The sequence below is a fragment of the Leptopilina boulardi genome, unplaced genomic scaffold, assembly GCF_019393585.1.
Source record: "Leptopilina boulardi isolate dan_hultmark-lab unplaced genomic scaffold, ZJU_Lbou_2.1 LbouV2_352, whole genome shotgun sequence".
Taxonomy (NCBI): Eukaryota; Metazoa; Arthropoda; class Insecta; order Hymenoptera; family Figitidae; genus Leptopilina; species Leptopilina boulardi.
This window is the reverse complement of record NW_026137921.1, coordinates 712,945-740,000: the sequence shown is the minus strand read 5'-3', so window position 1 is coordinate 740,000 and position 27,056 is coordinate 712,945. Positions and strand designations below refer to the sequence as shown.

The following is a 27,056-nucleotide window of genomic DNA, read 5'->3' as shown; positions in this document are numbered from 1 at the left end:
AATCATTCTATTTTATAAAAAAAAAGTTTGTGAGGTAATTACATAAGTATACGACTGTAATGAATTTTTAAGAATATTTTATAATTTATTCATTTCATCATTTTATAGATATTAAAATTTTGAAAATGAATTCTAGAAATTTAAAACGAAATTATTTAGAATTCAAATATATAGTAATATATAGTATTTCTTTTTTAATGGGTAAAAAGCAATTTAATATCTCAATTTGTCACTGTTATGCACTGTATTATAAGTACACACAGTCTTGTTGAAATTACATATAAATATTGTGTTATATTTTCTGGAAAAAAAATATTGTAAATGAAAAATTATAATAGTATATATACTATAGGGAAATAAAAAAGTAGTTCCAAAAAATTTTTATCCTATTGCAAAATGTTAATGCAATGAAATAAAATTCGTTACTCATGAAAAATTTATCATTATATTGTTTATAATAAATATATATATATTGTTATTGTCAAATATTTTGTGTATAGGAATTTTAATTTCTAATAAAATTTATTTTCAACTCAGCGTTAAAATTTTTTTTCTTCTAATTTACCGCAATTGAAAAAACAACAAATTAATTTAATTTTCTTCACTTTGTTCTTCATCAAATTCATCATCATCAATACTTGCTTCCTGATATTGTTGATATTCAGCAATAAGATCATTTACATTTGACTCGGCTTCGGTGAATTCCAATTCATCCATTCCCTCACCTGTATACCAATGAAGAAATGCTTTTCTTCGAAACATAGCGGAAAATTGTTCGGAAATTCTTTTGAATAATTCCTGAATTGCCGTTGTATTGCCAATAAATGTTGATGACATTGTCAATCCTTTTGGTGGAATATCACAAACAGCTGTTTTCACATTATTTGGTATCCATTCAACAAAAAATGAACTATTTTTATTTTGTATATTCAACATTTGTTGATCAACATCCTTCATTGACATTTTACCACGAAAAACAGTGGCAACCGTTAAATAACGTCCATGTCTTGCATCACAAGCCGCCATCATATTTTTTGAATCAAACATCTGTTGTGTTAATTCCGCAACAGTTAGGGCACGATAATTTTGACTTCCACGCGCTGTTAGTGGCGCAAATCCTGGTACAAAAAAATGTAATCTTGGAAATGGAACCATATTCACAGCAAGTTTTCGAAGATCAGCATTCAATTGTCCAGGAAATCTGAGACAAGTGGTAATTCCTGACATTGTCAATGAAACAAGATGATTTAAATCGCCGTAAGTTGGTGTGGGAAGTTTTAAAGTACGAAAACAAATGTCATAAAGTGCTTCATTGTCAATGCAATATGTTTCATCGGTATTTTCAATAAGATGATGAACTGATAGTATTGCATTGTAGGGTTCAACAACAGTGTCAGATACTTTTGGCGATGGAACAACAGGATAGCTATTCATTATTCTATCGGGATATTCAGCACGAATTCTTGATATAAGAAGTGTTCCCAATCCCGAACCAGTGCCACCACCAAGCGAATGGGTCATTTGAAAACCTTGAAGACAATCACAATTTTCAGCTTCCTTTCTGACAATATCGAGTACAGAATCAACAAGTTCAGCGCCCTCGGTGTAGTGTCCCTTTGCCCAATTATTACCAGCACCCGAATGTCCAAAAATAAAATTGTCGGGCCGAAATATTTGTCCAAATGGACCTGAACGAACGGAATCCATTGTTCCTGGTTCGAGATCAACTAAAATTGATCGTGGAACATATAAATTATCAGATGCCTCATTATAGTAGACATTGATTCTCTCGAGTTGAAGATCAGTCTCACCGCAATAGATACCGTTTGCGTCAACTCCATGCTCGTCGGATATTACCTCCCAGAACTGAAAATTATATTCTTTTTGGTTTTTTTTTTATATTTTAAAAAAAAATCTTCGAGTTTTTTCGCATTTGGTAATTTTGTATAAAGGTTATGTGATTCTTGTGATTACGGGCTGAAAAAACTTGTACAAGAAAATGTACAAGTTCTTGTACATGTTCATTAATGAACTTCCCAGTAAAAAATAAAAGAATTGAGAGTAACCGAAAAGAATTGGTGGTAACTTAAGCTGAATTCGGTTTGCGAAAAAACCAAATTGAAACGTTACGGTGAATTATTTTTTTCTTCCCGTGAATTTTTTTCTCTTGAACATTTGAATTGACGTTTGTTTCTTTGAGTTTGCATTATAAATGAATAGAATAAATGTTTCGAAGTCTAAAAAAGTTGATTTGGAATAAGAAATATATAATTTTTTAAAAAGAAATAAAAGCGAAGTGTGATAGATTCACCGACAATTTTATCATGTGAGTAGTGTTCATATGATAAATTTACCATATGAATACTCACATGAACTACTCACATGGTAAAATTGTCTGAACTCAAAAATCCGTATAAAAAATCGCAGTTATGACCCAGAATATTAATATTTTATTTTAAAAATTTCATATTTGAGGAAAATTCAATATGGCTACCATATGATTTTAGTCCTTTCCTCAAATATGCAATTTTTTAAAAATAAATTTTTTAAAATAAAATATTAATATTCTGGATCATAACGGATTTTTGAGTTCTCTGCAAAATTTTAGCTCAATGTATCAAATATTGAGGCGCATGATTTTTCCCAAAAATTAAAAAGGTCGAAAATTTAATTGATCGAGATATTTTATTTGAACGAAATTCTAAATGATCGATATTTAAAATGGTCAACATTTTATTTGATCGATATTTTATTTATTCGAAATTCTAAATGATCGATATTAAAAATGGCCGATATTTTATTAAGTCAATATTTTATTTTATATTTATTATATCGACTAAATAAAATGGCGACTTTCATAACTGTCGTTCTTTTAGAATTTCGACCAAATAAAATATCGACTTAAAGTAATTCGATCAATTAAAATTTCGAACTTTTTAATTTTTGGGAAAAATCATGCGCCTCCAAATATTTTGCGAGAAAACCTGCGGAAAATATTTACATGTGAAATCACAACAATCACATTACCTTAAACATGAAATTTGTAAAAAAAAATAATTTTTATACCAAATATTTCTTTACCAATAAAACAAACAAACGTATATAAAAATTTTATTTTAATAGAAAATAAAAAGTAATGTCATGCAAATAAAATAGAAAAAATGTTCAATTATAAATTTTTTATTGTTATCAATAACATAAATTGATGGATGGAAAAAATAGATAAGATAATTTTAATCTGATATTTTGTTTTTTATTTTTATTGAATTATGCAATATATATATTGTAATGATAATCATTGAATGATTTACAGATTCATAATATTAAATTCTATATAATAACAATTCATTATACATGAAGCAATAATTCAACGAAAATCTTATTTACTTTTATTATGGTTTATATGACCTATTTATCAACTTTTTAATCAAAAGAACAATATATTTAATAAGATTTCTAATTTAAAGAATATTTTGTTAAAAAAATAAAAAAAAATTAAAATTTTAAATTTTCATAACTTTTAAAAATAATATTTTAATAAAAAAATTTAATAATATTTTCATACGCTTTTAAAAATAATTATTAATATTAAAATACAATTATTGTGATAACAATAAATTTGAACTTTAAAATTAAAATATAGTAGAAAAAATTATATACTTTTAGATATTTAATTGTTAGAAATTAGTAAAAAAAAAAAATAATTTAGAATCAATAAAATTATAAAACAATAATCCTGAGTTAGGAAATAATTATTTATTGTCTGTATTTTTCATACCTTTGCACCTATTTGATTGCCACACTGGCCAGTTTGTATGTGAACAATTTCACGCATTTTTAAATAAATTCGAATTTTTCTTGAAAATATAGAATAATTTTTAGAAAAGTGGTATTTTGAAAAATTTTGCCAGAAAAGAAGAATTTTTTTTTTACAAATTAACAGAGATTTGGAAATGTTGACAGAAAAGGTGAACCAAAAATTTTTTTTCGAAATGTCACTGATAAAGAAGAGACAATTGACAGTTTATTTATTTTTCAATTACATAATTGTTAACCTTTATATCGAGTTTTAAAAAATTTTAACCACATTATAAAAATTCTACCTATTAAAATGTAAATTAAGAATATAATAATAAAATTAAATTATATGTATAATAAAAAGGTAAAATTATTACTTTCATATGATTTATAAACGAATTGTTTAATTTCAATCAAATTTGTATAAGTATAAAAAGTCAGAATCATTAGAATAATAATTATTTAATGATAATAATAATAATAATAATTATTTTATTGAATTAAAAAATTTTTTCTTGAAATAAATTAATATTAATAATAATATTAATAATTAATAGTTAATAATATACCTATTAAAATTATTTAATTAAAAATTAAAACAATTAAAATAATATTAAAGTAATAATCAAATACAATAGTAAAATAATAAATTTTTATCACAATTTACTTTTATTATTCTGTTTTAACATCCTGAAAGAATTTTTTTTACAAATACTTCTAATCAGTTTATATAATAGAAATAATTTTAAAAATAGTTTTATAATAAAACATGTTTAATAAATATTGTAATTCATAATTTATTTTTAATTAAAATTTTTTATTTATTTCATAATTTAATTATTTAACTCTTTACAAAAACAAGTTTAAAAGTCTGTTAGAAAAAAGTAAAGTGAGAAAAAAAAACAATAGTTAAAGAATTTCGTTTACTTTGGTTTGATTATTCTTGCTCCAATTTGATAAAAAAAAAAACAAACAGGTTATTGCGCATATTTTATAAAAAGCATTAATTTGTAATCTGTTTAATTAAAAATTGTAATTAGTTAAAATACATTACAAATTTATTTGTATTAACGTTACTCTTTTTGTCATCCTGTAAGCATTAAACTTGTATCAAATACATGAAAATGTGTAAAACAAATTAAAAGTAATATCATTTTTAAGAATCGTAATCTTAAAGTATTTTTTAATTTAAATCTTTTTATAATAACTAGCAACGTAGTCGGCCGCTTGCGGACTACAAAGATGCTAGTTTTAATATAATAGAAGATTTGTGAAAAATTTTAAAATAACGATAACTTTTAAAAAAATAAATATTTTTTGATGGGATTTGAAAGTGGGATGCATTTTACATGTGAATTACTGAAAAATAACCAAAAGTTGCAATGTTTGCAAAAAAATATTTTTTGCAAAAAGTTGCAAAAGAAAACTCAGATTTTTTTCTAATTCATGTGTTTAATTTATGTTTAAATTTTAATTTTGAATCATATCTGTACAAAAATTGTTGAAAAAGAATGTGAAAAACGGAAATTCTTGGCCCAGTGACGTCACGAAGACGACAAAACAAACATTTTAATATAATAAGAAGATTTGTGAAAAATTTTAAAATAACGATAACTTTTAAAAAAATAAATATTTTTTGATGGGATTTGAAAGTGGGGTGCATTTTACATGTGAATTACTGAAAAATAACAAAAAGTTGCAATATTTTCAAAAAAATATTTTTTGCAAAAAGTTGCAAAAAAAAAATTTAGATTTTTTTCTAATTCATGTGTTTAATTTATGTTTAAATTTTAATTTTGAATCATATCTGTACAAAAATTGTTGAAAAAGAATGTGAAAAACGGAATTTCTTGGCCCAGTGACGTCATGAAGACGACAAAACAAACATTTTAATATAATAGAAGATTATTAATTTGGTGAAAAAATTTAATTAATTAAATTACATTAATGTTTGTTTTCAATTAAATGAAAATCAATTGATTGTTTTAATAAATTTTGTCATTTTGGAACAGGAAAAAAAATATTTAAATTTTAAAAAATACACTTATATAGATTAAAAAAAAGTTACATACCGTCAAATTCTGACAATTTAAATTTTGAGCATGATGATCTTATGCTTCAAAAATTGGTACGAGTTACGTATATTTTATTTCTTGTTCAAAACTGAAAATATTTATTAAAATAATTATTGATTTGGACAAATAGTTAAGTTAATAAATTTTATTTAAAAAAAATTTCAATGTAGAATGAGAATTGATAGAATTGACAAAAAAATCAATTTTATTTAAGAAAAATCAAACATTTGAAGACGTTTCCTTTTGATAAAAGCGACAATGTAAATCTAATCGACACAAGAAAGATAACCGAGACATCCTCAATTTATATCAGTGTTTCTGAGGAACTTGGTCAGTAGGTTGACAAAGTATATCATAACAGTAATAAAATGTTTGCAAAAAATATTATTTTAATTGTTCTATTAGGCATTCTTCATGTAAGTTATGGTAAGAGATTCGAAATTCATCAAGATTTTTATCGATAAATTTTCTTCAGAATATTTAGAAAAAAAAAGAATATATGTAAAATAAATAAATTAATTAAATAAAAAGTTATTTAAATCAAATAAAAATTTATTTGTATCAAATAAATATTTATTCGGCTGTGAGACAAATATATCATTTCTCTGGGTGTACGAACACATTTGGAATCGTCATTAACCCCAAAAAAAATTAATGACACGACATAAATCTAATTTTTTTTTTAGTCTTTTTGTTACAAATGATTTTTTATATTGTGAAAATTAAAATATTTAATTTAAAAATTAAGAAGAAGCATTAAAACATATATCTTTAGGAAAATCTGGATTTGGTTCCGGTGAACAAGAATGGGGTTACGTGAATGTTAGGCCAGATGCAGAAATGTTTTGGTGGCTTTATTATACAACTGCGAATGTATCGAATTATTTTGAAAAACCATTAGTAATTTGGTTACAAGGTGGTCCAGGGGCATCGTCAACAGGTTATGGGAATTTTGAAGAAATCGGTCCACTCGATCTTAAATTAGCCTACAGAAATTATACTTGGGTAACAATTTTTTTATTTTTATTTATTTTTTTATTATAACAGCAATTATTTTTATTTATTTTACGGAAATAATCGTTAAATTAAAATATTAATGGACTACCAAATATTTTTTTACACACTAATTTAAAAGTATTAAATTTTGTACTGAAAATACCAAATTGATACAAATTTTTATATCAATTTGATATTTTTGATATCAATTTGATACTTTTAAATTAGTGTGTTTTCAAAAATGGATATCTAAAATTTGTCATTACTTTTTATTTCTAATACACTTTTTTTTGACGTGACAATGTCAAACTCTGAGGTCTAGGGAGCCAGTCAGAAAAATTGGCGTTCATATCGCCGTCGATTTCTCGAAAACTATAAGTCATATTTTCAAGATTTTTGTGTTATTTAATTACTTTCGATCTAATCTCGATGCCAAACTTATTTTTGGCAAATATTTGGAAATGAAATTTTTTATAGTTTTCTATGTTACCGACCGGTTAAAGATTTAACATGTTAGTATACAGCGCCACTGCTGACAGTATCCACTATACCTATATATATGTATAATAGTCAAAATAAACATGGCTGCCAAAGCTGTCACTTTGTTTTGTTTTCGTATCGTTATTCGAGTCATAGTATTGCCAATTGCTGAAATTTTTCACCGGAATAATATCAAAACATAACCTCAATCGTAGATGTATTCTGTTCAAGAATTATTATAATTAACTGGTCCACCACAATTCTTGAACAGAGTAAATCCATAATTGAGGGGCCGGAAACAATAACAACCAGTACGCTCGGCCGGTCGCTTTGAAGCCAATCAACACCTCAAAATTGAAACTCAAAATTCGGATTTTTCAGAAGCACTACTTTATAGAAGATAAAAAAACATATCTTTTTTCTCTTAGAAACTTTTTTTTAAATCCAATATTTTTGATAATAAAAGCAAAAAGCCCAAAAAAAATTTTATCAAATGTAATGAAATTTTAAAATGTAAACGATTATTTTTTTCACAAATAGTATAATAAATTTGTTTACAACTTGGTATACATACTAAATTAGGTCTAATAAAGCCATTAAAACATTAGAAAAGGCAAAAAAAATTATTGTTTTATTATTTTTAATTAAAAATTGAAAGAGGTCGATATTCACATTTTCTAACTTTTGACGATAAAATGTCTGCAGGGAATTTCAAAACTGTAAGAACTTCTCTTATAATATTTATATTATTTATATTTATTTATATTATATTTATAATATGCGTATTTTAAATATTTACAAAATATCAAGTATGAATTATAAATGTTACTAATATTAATATTGTTAACAATTCTAATACTAATGTACATACATATAAGATACTGATCACAAAAAATAAACATAACTTTCTTCTTATTTCACTAATTTCTTATTATTCGAGCCGAAATAATTTCACATACTTCAAGAAAGAGTCTCCAGCGGGTTAAGTGAACGCGATGCGGGCTATCCGCTTTTTCTTGAAAATTAATTTTTTTAAAAACTATAACAGGAATTGATTTGGAATTTTGCAGAAAACTTCCTGAAATAGTAGTGAATAAATATTATAAGAGAAGTTCTTACAGTTTTGAAATTCCCTGCAGACATTTTATCGTCAAAAGTTAGAAAATGTGAATATCGACCTCTTTCAATTTTTAATTAAAAATAATAAAACAATAATTTTTTTTGCCTTTTCTAATGTTTTAATGGCGTTATTAGACCTAATTTAGTATGTATACCAAGTTGTAAACAAATTTATTACTATTTGTGAAAGAAATGATCGTTTATATTTCAAAATTTAATTAAATTTGAGAAAATTTTTTTTTGGGTTTTTTGCTTTTATTATCAAAAATATTGGATTTAGAAAAAAATTTCTGAGAGAAAAAAGATGCATTTTTTATCTTCTATAAAGTGAAGCTTTTGAAGAATCCGAATTTTGAGTTTCAATTTTTTCACCTTTTTGACGTGTTGACTGGCTTCAAAGCGACCGGCCGAGCGTACTGGTTGTTATTGTTTCCAGCCCCTCAATTGAGGTTATGTTTTGATATTATTTCGGTGCAAAATTTCAGCAATTGGCAATAATGTGGCATTTCGTATTGAATATTTTTAAATTTAATTGTTTGGAAATTATTGTCAGTTTATTCTAATTTTATGCACTTAAAAAAAATTTATTTGATTCAAATAATCGGTTACTTGAACATTATCGAATAAATATTTATTTGTATCAAATATAATTATTATTTGAGTCAATGAAAAGGTATTTGTTTCAGGGTACAAAAATTATTGGTACAAGTACAATTTATTTAATTTAAATAAAAATTATTTGGCTCAAGTAAATATTTATTTGATAATAGTCAAGCAACCGATTATTTGAATCAAATAAATTTTTTTCAGTGTGTTTATATAAAAAATAAATACTAAATAATAATCTTATAAAATATATTTTAATTAATTAAAAAAGACGTTGTCACGATCAAAATTCTCCGTCCGTGTAATAAATACAGATCCCCGCTTCAATTATTCAAGAAACTTCAGTTTTGGAATTATTTTTCTTTGTAATATAAATAATAATTTCTAACATTTTAATAATATATAATTATTATGAATTAATTTAACCCTTAACTGGCACCATGGGTCCAGTAGACCCAAGCATTTTTTTGAGATCAAATTAACTGAATTTGTAGCTTTTGAATATTTTTTATATTTTAATATATTAGTTTGACATATTCTTAGTAATTTTGTAAGTTTTTTGATACAACTAATTCGATACAAAAGAATAAATTAGCTTTAAACATTAATAATTATAAATTTTTAATTTTAACCTAAAAAGTTACATTTTATTCTAAATAAATACCTTTTTTGCAAGTCCTGCTGTTGTGGTAATTTTTTCCTTAAAGTACATCATAACCTTAAATTTTTAAGTCATAATATTAAAATTTAAATAAGTCATGAATTTTTAAGTAAAAACACGCAATGTTTCGTTTTTATTTTTCAAAATTGTTTTAACTAACTTAAAATAAATTAATCCTTGTAAAACTAATTATATATTTTAAAAAAACACATCATAAGCTACCTCAGATTACATTTTTGTGCAAAAATATTTAATACCGGCTGCAAAATACACGTTTGAATACGTCGGGTCCAGCAGACCCGTTGTGCCATTTACGTTCGAACCCGGAATTGTGTCAGTTAAGGACAAGTCAAAGTCGATGAGATTTTCCCATTGAAACTCTATGTAAAAATTGCATCGACTTTGACCTACCCTTAAGGGTTAAATGTAAATATTTCTTTTTATAAATAAAATAGACCAAAATATTAATAACAATTTTTTTTACTAGGTGAAAGATTATAATGTATTGTTTATTGACAATCCAGTTGGAACGGGTTTCAGTTATACAACAACAAAAGAAGCACTCACACGAACAAACAAGCAAATTGCACAGGATCTTTTAGTTTGTATTAAAAAGTTTTTACAAAAATGTCCTCATTTTGCTAATGTATCCACTTACATTACTGCCGAGTCATATGGCGGAAAAATGGCAGCTGAATTTGCATATTTATGGTACCAGGTAACAATAATTACACGTTTTTTAATTTTTTTTCAATTAAAAATTTCATCTCTTAAGAGTATGCGTCCAAGTTGTGAAATGTTAACGAACATGAAAATGTAAACGACTCATGCTTGAACTACAAATATTTTATTCGATGATCAAATATATTATCAAAATGATCCTAAAAAACCATAAATACGAATATATTTGAACCGCTGGCGACCAAAAGGGCTTACGCGAGGTTTTCATTGGCCCCTGGAATAGCTAGAAACTCGATGAACGAGGGGCCAACGAAAGTCACGCGTAAGCCATTTTCGTCGCCGGCGGTTCATTTCATAAAATTCAATAATTTTTATAAAAATTGTCTACCATATTAAATTATAAAACTTTGATTTTGGATTTGTAATCAGCGATCTTAAAAACCGCCAAGTAACAAGTTCCAAAAAATTTCAATCACTTTTTAGAAAATTTGTCCGCCATATTGGATCCAACATTTTGAATTTTTTTAATTCAACCTAAGATTTGTAATTGCAGCGAACCCGAAAACCCTTGAGTAACAAGTTTCAAGCGAATCTGACCATTTTTCAAAATTTGTCAGCCATTTTTCAAAATTTGTCAGCCATTTTTGATTCGCCATTTTAAATTTTTTTAAAAACCAATTCTACCTATTGTTTAAAATAATCCTAACTGCATTTTGCAATTTACTATTTTTTTCATATTGAAGTAACCATTTTTAATTATACATATAATTAAAAATTTTCATTTATTTAATTTTATAAAACTTCCCAGATAGCACGTAATCTTGCAGCAACCTTGCGGCAAACTTGCCGCGCAATATTGCCAACCTTGCGCGGCAATATTGCCACAAGGTTGCTGCAAGCTTAAAATGTCCCACCTGACACAAGCTTGCATGGTAAGCTTGCGGCAAGATAGTCGTGCAAGGTTACTACAAGATTGTTCAATAAGTTTATCGCAATATTGCTTGGTAAGCTTGTGGCAAGGTTGCTTGGCAATTTTATGGCAAGCTTGGAGCAAGCTTGCGGAATTTGAAAAAAAAAAATTTTTTGGAGGGAAGAAATTTATTTCTGTATATACATTGAGCACCAGTTTCTGGGAGGTCAAAAAAATTTATTGCGCAGCCGTAAGTGCTTGTGATTGCAAGTGCGCATAGTGCTCATTTTCGTAAACCTAAAAAATTTTTTTGTTAATATTCCACAAGCTTGCGCCAAGCTTGCCATAAGATTGCCAAGCAACCTTGCCACAAGCTTACCGAGCAATATTGCGATAATCTTATTGAACAATCTTGCAGTAACCTTGCACGGCAATTTTTCCGCAAGCTTACCATGCAAGTTTGGGTCAGGTGGGACATTTTAAGCTTGCAGCAACCTTGCGGCAATATTGCCGTGCAAGGTTGGCAATATTGCGCGGCAAGCTTTGCGTAAGGTTGCTGCAAGATTACGTGCTATCTGGGTTATAAGGTCGGTGAAGTTCACATCCATTACGATCATCGAAATTTTAAAAACCAAGATACTGCATGAACACAACAAAAAAATACAAAAAACTTCAAAAAAACATTATACTTAACAAAAAAAATTAAGCTCAACCCCAAATTCCTTAAAAAAACAACCCTAGTATAAAACACTACATTGCCATTATTCAAAAAGATTGAAATTGCATTACACACACAATTTTATTGCAAAATTCTAGCATAAAATAAAACTAAAGTGTAGAAAAAAATTGACACCCTAATACAAATTTAGAAAAAACCCGTAATTGTCTGTGTAAAGAATATTGCATTTTTCAGAAGTTTTTCTTATCTTGGGAGTGGCCATAGGAGTGTTTCCCCTACTTGTATCAGGCTGTCAATTTTTTTCTACACTTTTGGGTATATTTTATGCAAGAATTTGCAATGAAATCGTTTGCCTAAGAAAAATTGAATTTTTTGGGAATTTAGAGATTTCCTTTATGCTGGTAATAGGGGTCTTCCTCTACCTGTATCGGGCTGTCATTTTTTTTCTACACTTTTGGGTGTATTTTGGGCAAATATTTACAATGAAATAGTCTGCCTAAGAAAAATTGAATTTTTTGGGAATTTAGAGTTTCCCTTTATGCTAGTAACACTATAGTTTACAGCAATTTTGATCCACAACATTTTTCTCTTATTTCCCATGTAAAATGACCTCCTGAATCCGAAATTTCACCGAAACATTACAAACAGCGTATCATTTATATTTTAAAATTTTGCCGGAGAATCTTGACAAATCCTGGACGCCAAGTGTTTTGTGCAACACTTGTAAATCCCTCAACTAATGAACTCTGCGAAAAACTAGATTTTCGTTTGCTTTTGGCAGATTTTGTATTCAGGTTGCAAACTGTCACGGTAGCACTATTAGAATATTGTTAACAGTTGTGACTGTGTAAACAAAATCATTAAGTATTCACGGGAAGAAGATTTTTAGTGAATCTCACTATCACATATTAATTAAGTGAAATTTACTTCACGTCTTAAAAGTAACACAATTCATAGATCTCAGATTTACTATTCGTTAAGTACATCTAACAAACTTCTAGTTAACTAAACCATTTGATTAGTAAGTCAAAGAGTGACAAAAATTTTTTGTAATTGTCACTCAGCTTGTATAGTGACATCCACTAAAATCTTTTCTAAGTGACTGTAAAGGTAAAAAAGATTATAATGTAACGTAGAAACGAAAATACTGAAAATATGCGAAAAAATCAAATTTCCACATTTTTACTAAAACGCTTATAACTTTCATATTTTTTAACCGAATTTGTTGAATGACCACTCATTTTCATCGTAATAGATTAGACTTTAATGACTAATAATTAATCAGGTCATAAAAAAATTTATTTTAGCGCAATCAATAGTAGAATCCAGCATTTATTACAAATTTTTGTAAATTTGAAGCAAAATTTTCGATATATTCATTAGTATAGTTTAAGTAGATGATCGGATTAAAAAATATTGTACAGATGGTTGATCAGAAATGTAATTACCTTCAATTTAAGACAAAAAAAATTAAAATCCGTCCACTGAGACCAAAGATATTTACATTTTTGTGAAAAAAAATTTATTGAAAACGAAAAATTTGAAAAAACAAGAATATCTTAAAAACTGTTCTACTTTTTTAAATTTGGACTTCATTTTCGGATCCAGGAGGTCATTTTACATGAAAAATAAGAGAAAAATGTTGTGGATCAAAATTGCTGTAAACTAGTGTTACTAGCATAAAGGAAATCTCTAAATTCCCAAAAAATTCAATTTTTCTTAGGCAGACTATTTCATTGTAAATATTTGCCCAAAATACACCCAAAAGAGTAGAAAAAAATTGACAGCCCGATACAAGTATTCACTATCATTTTTAACAATACTTAAAATTGCAATATTAATAAATAATTAAATGATAAATAGCAAAATTTTAAATTTTTTAAAAAATACTGATAAAACATATTTAAAATATAATTATTCGTTAATTTCAGGCTCAAGAGAAAGGAGAAATTGACAGTAATTTGAAAGGTGTTGGACTTGGAGATTCTTGGATTTCTCCAATTGATTCAGTTATGACTTGGGCACCATTTTTATTGGAGACCGTAATTTGAGTTTTTATTATTACTATCGTACAATTCTTCAGCTTTATATTTTAAATATACTTCATACGTCGTTTAATTTTTTTTAATATATTGCATATGTCGTAATTTATAATAAATAAAAATTAAACACTATTTTTAGGGTATGGTTGACACAGAAGGTTACCAACAAATTATGAAATCTGCAAATAAAACAAAAATTGCTGTAGAAAAAGGACAATGGAAATTAGCAACTCAACTATGGGGTGTTACCGAACAAGTTATTCTAGACATGACAAATAATATTGACTTTTATAATATTTTGTATAAGTCTACAAGTCGAGGCTATATAAAATCAAAAATCTTGAGCAACAATGTTAATGGTATGAAAATAATTTAAAAAATCATCTAGAAAAAAAATAATTATTTACAATCAAGTCAAATAAGTTTTTCATTAATAACAACAGTTATTGGTTAATATTTTCAAAATCTACAAAAGCAAATTTAATTTTACAAGAAAATGAAGAATTTTATTCAATTTCGTCAAAAAATTTTTTTAGATAATTATAGCTTTGAAGATACGTTTAGTGATGAAGCTCTTGAAAAATTAATGAACTCCAAGGTGAAAAGGGTACTTACATTAAATTCTACATGGGGTAAACAAGGCTCTGCAGTTTTTTCTGCCCTTTCTGGAGATTTTATGAAACCTGCAATAGATATAGGTAATTTATTATTGAATTAATATTTGCCAGAATTTCTTTTTAAATGAATTTTTACTTTACAAAATTTTTAGGTTTTAAAATTTTTGTTTCATAGAATTTTTATTTTACATTATTTCTATTTACCCAAAATTTTATTTAAAAAATTCTAATTTAACCGAATATTAATTTAACAAAATTTTCCATCAACGGAATTTTAAGTGATTCGAATTTTTAAATATCAAAATTTCTAATTCACCGAATCTTTAATTATCCGAATTTTTATTTGATAGAATTCATAAAACGTTGAATTTCCATTTGTCCGAAATTGAAAATGTCTTAAATACAATCGATTTAAAGACTTTGGCGCTAATTTTAAAATTAACCAAGAAATAGAGAAAATTGTGATTAGTTAAATTTAAAATTCGCGCCAAAATCTTTCATTCGATTTTTATTAACGGTCATTTTCAATTTCGGAAAAATGAAAATTCGATGAATTGTGAATTGTGGCATTTTTAAAATTCGAATCACAATTCTATTGAATGAGAATTCTGCTAAATTAATATTCGGTGAAATTAAATTTTTTAAAATGAAATCAAACTTTTTCTTTTTTTCAGTGGAACTCCTTTTAAATGAGACTGACATTAAAGTTTTCGTCTACACTGGACAATTAGATCTAATTGTCGACACACCTGGTAACGAAATTCACTCAGAAAATATAATTAAATAACAATAATTACTATTATTAGCATTAGGTTCACAAAATATTTTTTTTCTAATTTTTAATTATAGGGACTCTTCTTTGGGTGGAAAAATTGCAGTGGGATAATGCTCACCATTGGAGAAAGGCTCCTAGAAAACCAGTAGTGGTAAATAACATCATTGAAGGTTATGTTAAAGCTTACGGGAATCTAAAAATGTATTGGATTAATAGAGCAGGACACATGGTAATTGATTCACCTTGACTTTCATTCTATCATTAATGTTATTGTTGATGTTAAGAAGATTTAGAAAAAAAATACATTGGAACCTCCGAACTTTATGTATTGCTCGGTTACGGTGTCTAAAGTTTGGAGTGTACACTTTGACGCAAAAAACAAAAAATATTCAGGGCCGTGTAATGTATAAAAGCGATGGGCACTTGATATAATATATAAGACTGTTACTGTTAATAATTTCTTTTTAAATTTTTCTGTTAGCCAAAAATAGGGCCACAAATAGGAACACTAAACTGACGCAAGTGCTTCTAGTATGCCGTCCACAGTGAAAAATTTCATTATTCAGTTAACTTCACTCATATGAAAACTCATAGTAAATATTATATATGAAGTAAATTGAATATAGAAATTTTTCATTTAGAACAGCTGCTGCACCAAAATTTTTTCAGTCCACTATTAAATTCTCCTAATCCCTCTCCTATTGTCTCCCCCATGTCCAAGAAGAGTTGCCAATGACCCTATCTAAACGCTACTGCGCTTGCGCTACGACAACTCTCTTATAGGCCGAAAAAAGCGCGCTTATATAAAATGCTTAATAATAAGAAAACGTTAATAAAGCAATATAAAAATTATAATGATAATTTCCTTCCCAATTATGTATTAGAATGTGAAAATTTTGATCCACGGAAGGTATTTAAAATAACACAAATTTTATGTCATTTTTTAATTTATTGCTAAGCAACGTTTCGATGACATGGTTTTGTCATCCTCTTCAGGCAAGTATAAAATTAAAATTACATTTTTTGTAATTAGTCAAATGAATATGAGATTTTGTGTCTTGTCATGGCAAGCAAATTTTCGAAAATTTGCTTGCCATGACAAGACACAAAATCTCATATTCATTTGACTAATTACAAAAAATGTAATTTTAATTTTATACTTGCCTGAAGAGGATGACAAAACCATGTCATCGAAACGTTGCTTAGCAATAAATTAAAAAATGACATAAAATTTGTGTTATTTTAAATACCTTCCGTGGATCAAAATTTTCACATTCCAATATAAAAATATTTTCACTATTGAATTTATTTTTTTTTTGTTAATTATATTGCTTCTTAATAAAAAAAATATTAATTTACATAATGTACACTTAAATATGTAAAAATAATAATAATAATAATTATAATATTAATAATTTTATTATATTTATATTATTATTGTTATTATTTTTTTATAAAATATATAATCTATTATTATTATCATCAATTAATTATTTAATAATTAATTCCCTAATATATTATTTATTTTTTTTATTATCATTAAATTGTTATTAATTAATTATCTATGATATATACATATATATTTTTTGAACAATTTATCGACATTTTTTGTACTTTTTTATGAGGAAAATTTGAATTGGGAAAAAAGTACAAAAAAACATTCGGTCATTTTTTTGAAATATATAGATGTAATACATTCATAGATATTATTTTAATAATAATTTATTGAAAATAATGATAATAAATAATATAATAATTAATTAATAAATATTATATTAATGATAATAATAATAGATTATGAACATTTTATTTAAAAAATAATGACAATAATGATATAAATATAATAAAATTATTATTATTATTATTATTATTATTGTTGTTATTGTTATTATTATTATATACTTAAGTATATTAAGGAAATTAGTATTTTTTTATTAGGAAGCAATATAATTCACAAAAAAAAAATTCAATAGTAAAAATATTTTTATATTGCTTTATTAAAGTTTTCTTATTATTAAGCATTTTATATAAGCGCGCTTTTTTCGACCTATAAGAGAGTTGTCGTAGCGCAAGCGCAGTAGCGTTTAGGTAAGGTCATTGGCAACTCTGTGTCCAAGGTAATCACATTCTAAAGTTAGGAGATTCCAGTGTATTTTAAATAGTAATTATATAAAGTAATTTGCAATTTATTATTTTAAAAAATTAAATTCGAATACTTAAAAGTTATGTTTGATTTTTGTTCTTTTACTTCTATATATAGGTTCCAACCGATAATCCAGCAGGAACAGCATCAATGCTAAAAGACCTTACAAGTAATAGTTAAAAGGATTATAATAATTATAACAATCCTTGAAAGAGTTCGAAATATATAATGTAATTAATTTTTTCGTTGTTAACTAATGTGAGATTAATTAAATTTCCCGAATGTAAGGTTAAATAAAGTTTAAAAAAAACATTTTTTTTTTTGAATGATTTGAGTATCTTTCTTTTATACACCCTTTCATAATTTTTGAATTTATAAAAACTTCTCTAAACGATCTTAGGAAAGAAATTTTTGAATTAATTCAAAACAATAATGTATTTCGTAGATGTGACATTTCGTCGGCCAGGATTTGTATAATATTAGTTTTTTTTATAAAAATCTTTATATGTTTTATGTGCTATTTTGGTTAAGTGGGGATCCTATACTTTATAGAAGGCCTAAAAATAGCGCCTTTTTAAGGCCAGGTCCAAGTGAGGCAGCGCCATCTACATTGATACTAAAATTTTGGAAAATTTTCAACAGCCTTTTCTTGAAAACAAGATGGTAAAATGCTTTTTCCTTTATGCATAATTGATTATTGGCAAGATATATACTAGCTAAAACATTTTTTGAGTTAAAATAATGAAAAAAATTTCATGTCGATAAATTAAATATGAGCACTTTTTTCACAAAAACTGTAACAGTACTTTCTTAGAAATTACAATCAAAAATGCAATTTCCATTTGGAAAATTAATAAACACTAAAAAATACACCACCTAAGATTTACCAATCACGAAAATAACAAAAAAAAATTTTATTAAATATTTAACATATTGATACTGCTTTAGACAGCCCTTTGGTAGATTATGTGTTTCAGGTGGTTAGCAACAGCGCCAATCTCCTCCTTTCGGCAAAACCGCGAAATGCTGGTGACATACATAACCTGCCAAACGGCTGTCATAATGAGTAAAATATGTTATGTTAAAAAACTTTTTTTTTGTTATTTTCGTGATTGGTAAATCTTAGGTCGTGTATTTTTTAGCGTTTATTAATTTTCCAAATGGAAATTGCATTTTTGATTGTAATTTCTGAGAAAGTACTGTTACAGTTTTTATGAAAAAAGTGCTCGTATTTAATTTATTGACATGAAAGTTTTTTTATTATTTTAACTCAAAAAAAGTTTTAGCTGGTGTATATCTTGCTAATAATCAATTATCCATAAAGGAAAAAGCATTTTACCTTCTTGTTTTCAAGAAAAGGCTGTTGAAAATTTTCCAAAATTTTAGTTTCAATGTAGATGGCGCTGCCTCACTTGGACCTGGCCTTAAAGAATTTTTTTAAAGAAAGAAAAAATTAACTTAGACCTCCGGGCATTTTGTGATGTTTTTGTATATATTTGAAGCATTTGTAAAAAAATTTTTCGACATAAAATATTAAAAAATAAAGAAATTAAAATCAATTGTTGATGGCGGTGCACATCTGGTCTTAAAATACGGCGGACACAATAGAGGCCGCAATTTTTGTTTGAAACATAAAATCAAGGAAAAATTTTAAAGTTTACATTTGTAGTTTCCATTTGAACCAAAAAAAAATTCCAAAGAATTGGTGAAATTCGATAATTTTTAGTGATAAAAACAAAAAAATAATTTAAAAAAATAAAATGACTAACTAACAAACCATCATTAATTATAATTTGTCAAGGCGTTTTCTGTCAATCCTGTCCGCCAGTTTGTCAAATTCGTAAAAAGTGAAATTAGAGAAAATGCGCTTCAAAATTTGTGGTTCAATAAATAAAAATTTTATGCGATTCAATATTTTTCTAATTAGCAATATCCCGGCTCCATGAAGTGCTTACTAATATAATAAATTACCTTTGTTAAATTATTAAATTACAAAAAATTCCTTCAGTCAAATGAGCAACGCAATAATTCACATAAAATTTAATCATTACCAAATCAAATGAAAACTTAAAAATTAAAAGACATTTTCTAATTTAAGAACGACAAAATGTAAATCTAATCGACACAAGAAAGATAACTGGAACATCCTCAATTTATATCAGTGTTTCTAAGGCACGTGGTCAGTAGGTTGACATATCAGTTACCGGAATAAAGGAATAACAGTAATAAAATGTTTGCAAAAAATATTATTTTAATTGTTCTATTAGGCATTTTTCCTGTCAGTTATGGTAAGAGATTCGAAATCATCAAGATTTAATTCAATAAATTTTTTTTAGGATATTTAGTGAAAAAAAAAATATTTGTAATTATAAACAAATCAATTTTTAATATAAATAAATATTTTTTAATAAAAAATTAAATTCAAAATGAAGAAACTTTTAAATCTTGATCATTTAACTAGGATCATTTTTCACAAACGTAATTCAGTGTCACCGCCATTGACCTTGAATTAACTCAATTCAGTAATATAGCACGACATGAATGTAATTTTTAGAGTTTTTATTTATGGATAATCTTTTATTTTTTAAAAATGAATAAAATATTTTTTGAAATTTTAAAAGATTAATTAAAACAACATATTTAGGAAAATCTGGATTTGGTTCTGGTGAACAGGAATGGGGTTACGTGAATGTTAGGCCAGATGCAGAAATGTTTTGGTGGCTTTATTATACAACTGCGAATGTATCGAATTATTTTGAAAAGCCATTAGTAATTTGGTTACAAGGTGGTCCAGGGATGTCATCAAGTGGTTTTGGAAATTTCGAAGAAATCGGTCCTCTTGATAGTAATGTAACAGATAGAAATAATACTTGGGTAAAAATTTTGTTACTAAAATATGTGATAATTAAAATTAAAACAGTTTGCCAAAAGACATTTGTTTGAGTTTTTTTTTTATTTTATTTTTTATTCATTATTTCATTTATTATTAGGGGAATAGTTTCAGGGTTGGACACAGTTTTGGTTTTTTGTTTATAAATATTTTGTTTAGATAAATTCAGTCAATTGTGGTATATGGGTGGAATGATCTACAAAAGAGGAACACTTCTGCTGTGGACCGTAAATTGATTGGTCCAAAATTAAAAAAGTTATAAACATTTAAAAAAAAAATCTAGTCAGGGTTGGAATTTTCAGTCAGGGTTGGACACTTTTTGAAAATCGAAACGCATTATTGGTAAAAACGTAAAATAACATTTGTAATGTTTTTTATTCTTATTTTTTCATGTTTATCTTTACTTATTGTTTACAAATTGTAAAGCTTCATGGGTTTAAAAAAGGAATGAACTCAAATTACAAAAAATAACGCTTTATTGTTCCAAATAACTCAATGAAATGATGAACAAAATTTATACAATTTAAGTATTATTTTTCTAATATCTTTGGCACAATTTTGCACTGAAATATCAATAAAATAAAATTTATTTATAAATTGTGTCAAATTCATAATTAATATGGGTGTTCAACCCTAACTGTATATAAGTGTCCAACCCTAACTAGAAGCATCATTTTCGAATTGTGCTAACCATAACCAGACATGTGTCGCGATTCGATTTTTCACTTTTTTTTTCTTAAATTATGTACCCCACAATACATTCAATAAGCTTACCTTGTCGAATTCTTGCTTTTTTTACACATTTTTTAGGTTTATTCACAAGTCAAACAAAACTTTTTTTGTCTCTTCGATTGCACTGAAGTCACGGGAGACGCTACTTTTGATTCTCCAAAAATGTAATGCCACAAAAAGTTAGGTTACACTTCTAGAAAATTCGTCACGTTCGCACGCAGGTGGCGCTAGTGTTCTTATTTAAAAAAAGCCAAGTGTCCAACCCTGACACTATTCCTGTACCTGTTATTCATTTATTACAATATAACGTCCGCAGAATAATATTTTATGGGAAAAAAAAAATCGTACTATCTTTGTGATTTTGGCACTTCTTTGAAAAAACATATTAAACACTAAATCGATTTTCCAGTATCAATGGATTTACTAATGTTGTTGTGGTCGTTGAATCTGAATTTGATGTCAGAATTAAAAAATTAAAAATAGAGGACTCAATATTATGATGTCCAAATATGGCAGAAAATTTTTAAATTGATTCGATCAGAATTTGCGTTACTCGGTTTTGTTTTGGAGTAGCTGAAACCAAATCCGATATATTAGATTTTAAAATCATGTGACTTACAAGTAACACTACCCAAGTGCCAATCGCCGATTGACTTGAGTCTTTGCGCATTTTTTAGAGGAGCTAAAAATATTTGATACGTACATTTTTATATCGGCAATGAAGATGTTTTAAGGGTTGAAAACAGGGGTTGAAAAGTCATATTTTGAGTGGCAAAATATACATATCATGATCATTAAAGAAAGTTTAATTAAAATCATTATTTCATTATTTAAAAAATGTTTGACACTTCTTTCTTGATTTCCTAAAAGATACTGCTCGGTAGAAATTACAGTTATAAACCTTTTTGAATGGGGTGAGTGAAACCTTTAACCCTTTAAGAACCAAATATACAAAATTTTTGCATGATTTCACAACCAATTTTTCAAAGTGATTTGAATCGCTTGAAACTTGTTACTCGGGGGTTTTCGGGGTTGCTGATTACGAATTCGATGTCAGTTTTTCAAAATTCAAAATGGCGGATCCAATATTGGCGAAGACATTTTGAAAATCAACTGCAATTTGATTGAAACTTGTTACTCGGGGGTTTTCGGGGTCGCTGATTACGAATTCGATGTCAGTTTTTCAAAATTCAAAATGGCGGATCCAATATGGCGGAAGACATATTGAAAGTCAACTGCAATTTGATTGAAACTTGTTACTCGGGGGTTTTCGGGGTCGCTGATTACGAATTCGATTAAAAATTGGAAAATTGAAAATGTCGGATTTAATATGGTGGGCGAAAAATTGGGAAAGGGGTGATTAAAATTTCGTAACGAAACTCATGTAGAATAGATAAAAAATAAATTATCTGTGAATTTTTAAGGTTCCTAATTAGGATTCTAAAACCAATTTTCAAAATTGCAAAATATTCGTAATCAGCGACCCCGAAAACCCCCGAGTAACAAGTTTCAATCAAATTTCAGTTGATTTTCAAAATGTCTTCCGCCATATTGGATCCGCCGTTTTGAATTTTGAAAAACTGACATCGAATTCGTAATCAGCAACCCCGAAAACCCCCGAGTAACAAGTTTCAATCAAATTGCAGTTGATTTTCAAAATGTCTTCCGCCATATTAGATCCGCCATTTTGAATTTTGAAAAACTGACATCGAATTCGTAATCAGCGACCCCGAAAACCCCCGAGTAACAAGTTTCAAGCGATTCAAATCACTTTGAAAAATTGGTTGTGAAATCATGCAAAAATTTTGTATATTTGGTTCTTAAAGGGTTAAAGGTTTTACTCACCCCATTCAAAAAGGTTTATAACGGTAATTTCTACCGAGCAGTATCTTTTAGGAAATGAAGAAAGAAGTGTCAAACATTTTTTGAATAATGAAATAATGATTTTAATTAAACTTTCTTTAATGATCATGATATGTATATTTTGCCACTCAAAATATGACTTTTCAACCCCTGTTTTCAACCCTTACAACATCTTCATTGCCGATATAAAAATGTACGTATCAAATATTTTTAGCTCCTCTAAAAAATGCGCAAAGACTCAAGTCAATCGGCGATTGGCACTTGGTGGTGTTACTTGTTAGGTTAGTAGTGTTAATTTGACCGTAACTTTTTTGGATTATGCTGAAATTTTGTGGAAGAATTTAAGATATGATAAAGAATGGTTGTGAAGTGCAAAAATTTTGATATATTGTTAAATAAATATAATAAAAGACATAAAAATAATTGTTAGAAAATCCGACACTCCTAACCCCACATTTTCTAACTATTTTCTTTTTTTCTAATAATTATTTAACAATATATCAACATTTTCGCACTTAACAACCATTCCTTATAATATTTGGAACTCCTCCATAAAATTTCAACTCAATCCATTTAGTATTTTACAAGAAAAGTTACGGACAAATTAACATTACAGACCTCCCGCACAGCACCGAAACTTTCCTAAAGATTTATTTGAAATGTTCGGAATATTTAAATGCAATGTTTAGTGAAAGTTGTGTAAAGATTTAAAAATGTCCCTCTTGAATAAATGTTTAGCGCGAAACTTTTCTGAAGATTTATTTAATCCGGACATTTAAATCTTTACACAATTTTCACTAAACATTGTAATTAAATATTCCGAACATTTCAAATAAATCTTTAGGAAAGTTTCGGTGCTGTGGGTATAAATAAATAGTTAAAATTTCAGTTTTTCTTTTCATAGGTAAAGGAATATAATGTATTATTTGTCGACAATCCTGTGGGAGCTGGTTTTAGTTATACTACAACAAAAGATGCACTCACACGAACAAACAAGCAAATTGCACTTGACCTTTTGGTATTTATTAAAAACTTTTTAGAAAACTTCCCAAATTTTGCTAATGTATCCACTTACATTATTGGCGTATCCTATGGGGGTAAAATGACTGTTGAATTTGCATATTTATGGTACAAGGTAAAAATAATTTCTCGCTTTTCCTATATATTTCATAATAATTAAAACTCATACTCTAAAATGTTTTCTAATATTGCAAAAAAATTTTCTCCTACAATTATATTTGTTTATAGTATTATAATAAAAGAATAATACTATATCTTCATAAATATGCGTCAAAATATAATTCTTCATTTTCAGGCTCAAGAGAAAGGTGAAATTAATAGTAATTTAAAAGGAGTTGGACTTGGAGATTCTTGGATTTCACCAATTGATTCTGTTTTGACTTGGGCTCCATTCTTATTGGAGACTGTAATTTGAGTTTTTTTTTTTGTTTTCGTTCAATTTTTTGGTTTTATATTCTAAAATCTGCAGACAGATTTGCTGCTAAAAAGACTGCAGAATGTCTGCCGACTGTTTTACTTTGAATTTTATAAATAAATTATAATATTATATAATAAATAAATAAAAATAATAATAAAATAGTAAATAAAAAATTAACACTATTTAGGGTATGGTTGACACCGAAGGTTACCAACAAATTATGAAGTCTGCGAATAAAACAAAAGTTGCTGTAGAAAAAGAAGAATGGAAATTAGCATTTGATCTATGGATGGATACTGAGCAAGAAATTATAAATGTCACAAAGAGTATAAGCTTCAATAATATTTTGGATAAGTCTAGTGTTAACGAATCTACGTTTAGTAACGATCTTGAAGAATTGATGAACTCTAAAGTAAAAGAGGCACTTAAGTTAAATTCTACTTTTAATAATCAATTCTCTGAAGTATTCACCACTCTTTCAGAAGATTTTATGAAGCCAACAACAGACATAGGTTATTGATTTAAAAAATAAATAGATCGTATTTTTAGATAATCAACAGGAAAGGCATTCATTATACATTATATTTAGAAATTCTAAAAACTCTTTCAAAATTGATTTCCATCTGTCAATTTGAAAGTATCAATTTGATCCAATTCGGTATCAAATTTTGGTACCTTCGAGAAAATAGTGCAATTATTGATTGTACTATTTCGAATGTCAGAATATCATTATTACACAGAAAAAACCTAATCTCATTTTTGTTGCAAATAAAAATGAGCCAATGATAAACAACATAGACAGTGGCGCCACTAATCTGGTTCATTTTTGTTGCACATCAAAATGAGCCGCCTACACGGCGCATTCTGAGTTCAGTTTTTTTCTGTGTAATTTTAATAAATTTGATATCAATTTTTTACTTTTCTCAGTGGAACTCCTTCTAAATAAAACTGATATTAAAGTTTTTGTATACACTGGTCAATTAGATCTCATTGTCGATACACCAGGTAACGATATTTCTTTAGTCAATGAAATTAAATAACAATTACTATTATTAAGAATACTTAAAATTTGTATTTCTTCTTTTTAATCAGGAACTCTTATTTGGGTGGAAAAACTGCAATGGGATAATGCTGAAAGATGGAGAAAGGCTCCTAGAAAACCAGTAGTGGTAAATAATATCATTGAAGGTTATGTTAAAGCTTACGGAAATCTAAAAATGTATTGGATTAATAGAGCAGGACACATAGTAAGTAATGTTTTATTATTAAATTCAATTCAATTAAACATATATGGTTACAGTAATAATTTACATAATGATGAATTTATCAATTATTATACTCAGACAGCACGTAAGCTTGCAGCAAACTTGCCACGCAATATTGCCAACCTTGCACGGCAATCTTTAAATGTCCCACCTAACCCAAGCTTGCATGGTAAGCTTGCCGAAAGATTGCAGTGTAAGGTTACTGCAAGATTGCTCAGTAAGATTATCGCAAGATTGCATGGTAAGCTTACCGAAAGATTGTAGTGTAAGGTTACTGCAAGATTACTGCAAGATTACATGATAAGATTATCGCAAGCTTGCATAGTAAGCTTGTGGCAAGCTTGGTGCAAGTTTGCTGCAACCTTCTGTGCTGATTGGCAAGGTTATTTGGCAACCTTGCGACAAGCTTACCGTGCAAGCTTACTGAGAAATCTTGCTTGGGTCAGGTGGGACATTTGAAGTATGCTGCAAGCTTACGTGCTATCTGGGTAAGAATAATAATAATAATTTATTCAAATTACTTTAATATTTAATAGGTTGCAAAAGACAATCCAGTAGGTGTAGCATCAATGCTGAAAGACCTTACTAGCAATAGTTAAAAGTTTTATGATAATTACAATCATTGGTAGAAATATTTCAAAATATAATGTAATTAGTGAATTTTGTTGTAAATAAATATGAGATTATAATTTATTCTACAAAAGTACTTTATGAGTTACTTAGTGCACTGATAGAAACGATTGGTTTCAATTACCATTTAATTAATTAGTAAGAGTATTTTTGCTAATTTATATTTACGATTTAGTTAATCAGCCTATACCTATTATGAAGAATTCCAAATTCATTATTGGCTGCCGAGGCTGGGCAGTCTGTACTGAACAAGTACTGGTATTTTCATTGTATCAGTACTGGTGCAGTACCATCCTCCCAGCACTGGCAAACCAATACTGAGCCAATATTGAGCGAGTACTGGCTCAAATAGATTTTCTTTTTGATAAATACTAGTTTACAAAAAGTTCTAGAGTGAACCTGATGAATCTTTTTATTTAAATATCTTGTTTATAAAAATTTTTTTACTTTGATTTTATTTTTGAAAATTAAAAGGTAATTTTCTATTACGGCGTGTTTGTGACAGTTTCGGTGACCAAAATTATGTGTATTTTGAAGATACTTTGCCCGCCGTAATTGAAGCCAATGGAAATCTTAAAAATGTTTCAATTACGTCGTGGGAATAATTTGATAAATAAGTATAAAATGATAAATTTTAATAATTTTTTTCAATCATT

The 27,056-nt window shown here is 27.2% G+C and overlaps 3 protein-coding genes across 4 annotated transcripts; 2 read left to right on the top strand and 1 right to left on the bottom strand.

Moving 5' to 3' along the window:
- Nucleotides 1–426: 426 nt before the first annotated feature.
- LOC127286329 (tubulin beta chain-like) lies at nt 427–5,995 on the bottom strand. Of its 2 annotated transcripts, none has more exons than XM_051312722.1 (2): nt 5,871–5,995; nt 427–1,866 (listed from the first exon to the last, which is right to left on the bottom strand). In XM_051312722.1, exon 2 carries the CDS (start codon nt 1,705–1,707, stop codon nt 592–594), a length of 1,116 nt encoding a protein of 371 aa, XP_051168679.1. In that variant the 5' UTR covers nt 1,708–1,866; nt 5,871–5,995; the 3' UTR covers nt 427–591. The 2 variants fall into 2 exon arrangements, with proteins under 2 accessions (XP_051168679.1, XP_051168680.1); XM_051312723.1 differs by lacking the exon at nt 5,871–5,995 and adding an exon at nt 3,779–4,015.
- A 164-nt stretch (nt 5,996–6,159) lies between these two features.
- LOC127286327 (retinoid-inducible serine carboxypeptidase-like) lies at nt 6,160–17,908 on the top strand. Its single transcript, XM_051312719.1, has 9 exons — nt 6,160–6,299; nt 6,649–6,878; nt 10,223–10,453; nt 13,937–14,047; nt 14,187–14,406; nt 14,584–14,745; nt 15,339–15,416; nt 15,514–15,668; nt 17,700–17,908. The coding sequence occupies exons 1-9, from the start codon at nt 6,242–6,244 to the stop codon at nt 17,760–17,762; spliced, it is 1,308 nt and encodes a 435-aa protein (XP_051168676.1). The 5' UTR covers nt 6,160–6,241; the 3' UTR covers nt 17,763–17,908.
- A 1,820-nt stretch (nt 17,909–19,728) lies between these two features.
- LOC127286328 (retinoid-inducible serine carboxypeptidase-like) lies at nt 19,729–26,476 on the top strand. Its single transcript, XM_051312720.1, has 8 exons — nt 19,729–19,870; nt 20,227–20,456; nt 23,972–24,202; nt 24,383–24,493; nt 24,693–25,017; nt 25,433–25,510; nt 25,598–25,752; nt 26,307–26,476. Exons 1-8 carry the CDS (start codon nt 19,813–19,815, stop codon nt 26,367–26,369), a joined length of 1,251 nt encoding a protein of 416 aa, XP_051168677.1. The 5' UTR covers nt 19,729–19,812; the 3' UTR covers nt 26,370–26,476.
- The last annotated feature ends 580 nt before the right edge of the window (nt 26,477–27,056 follow it).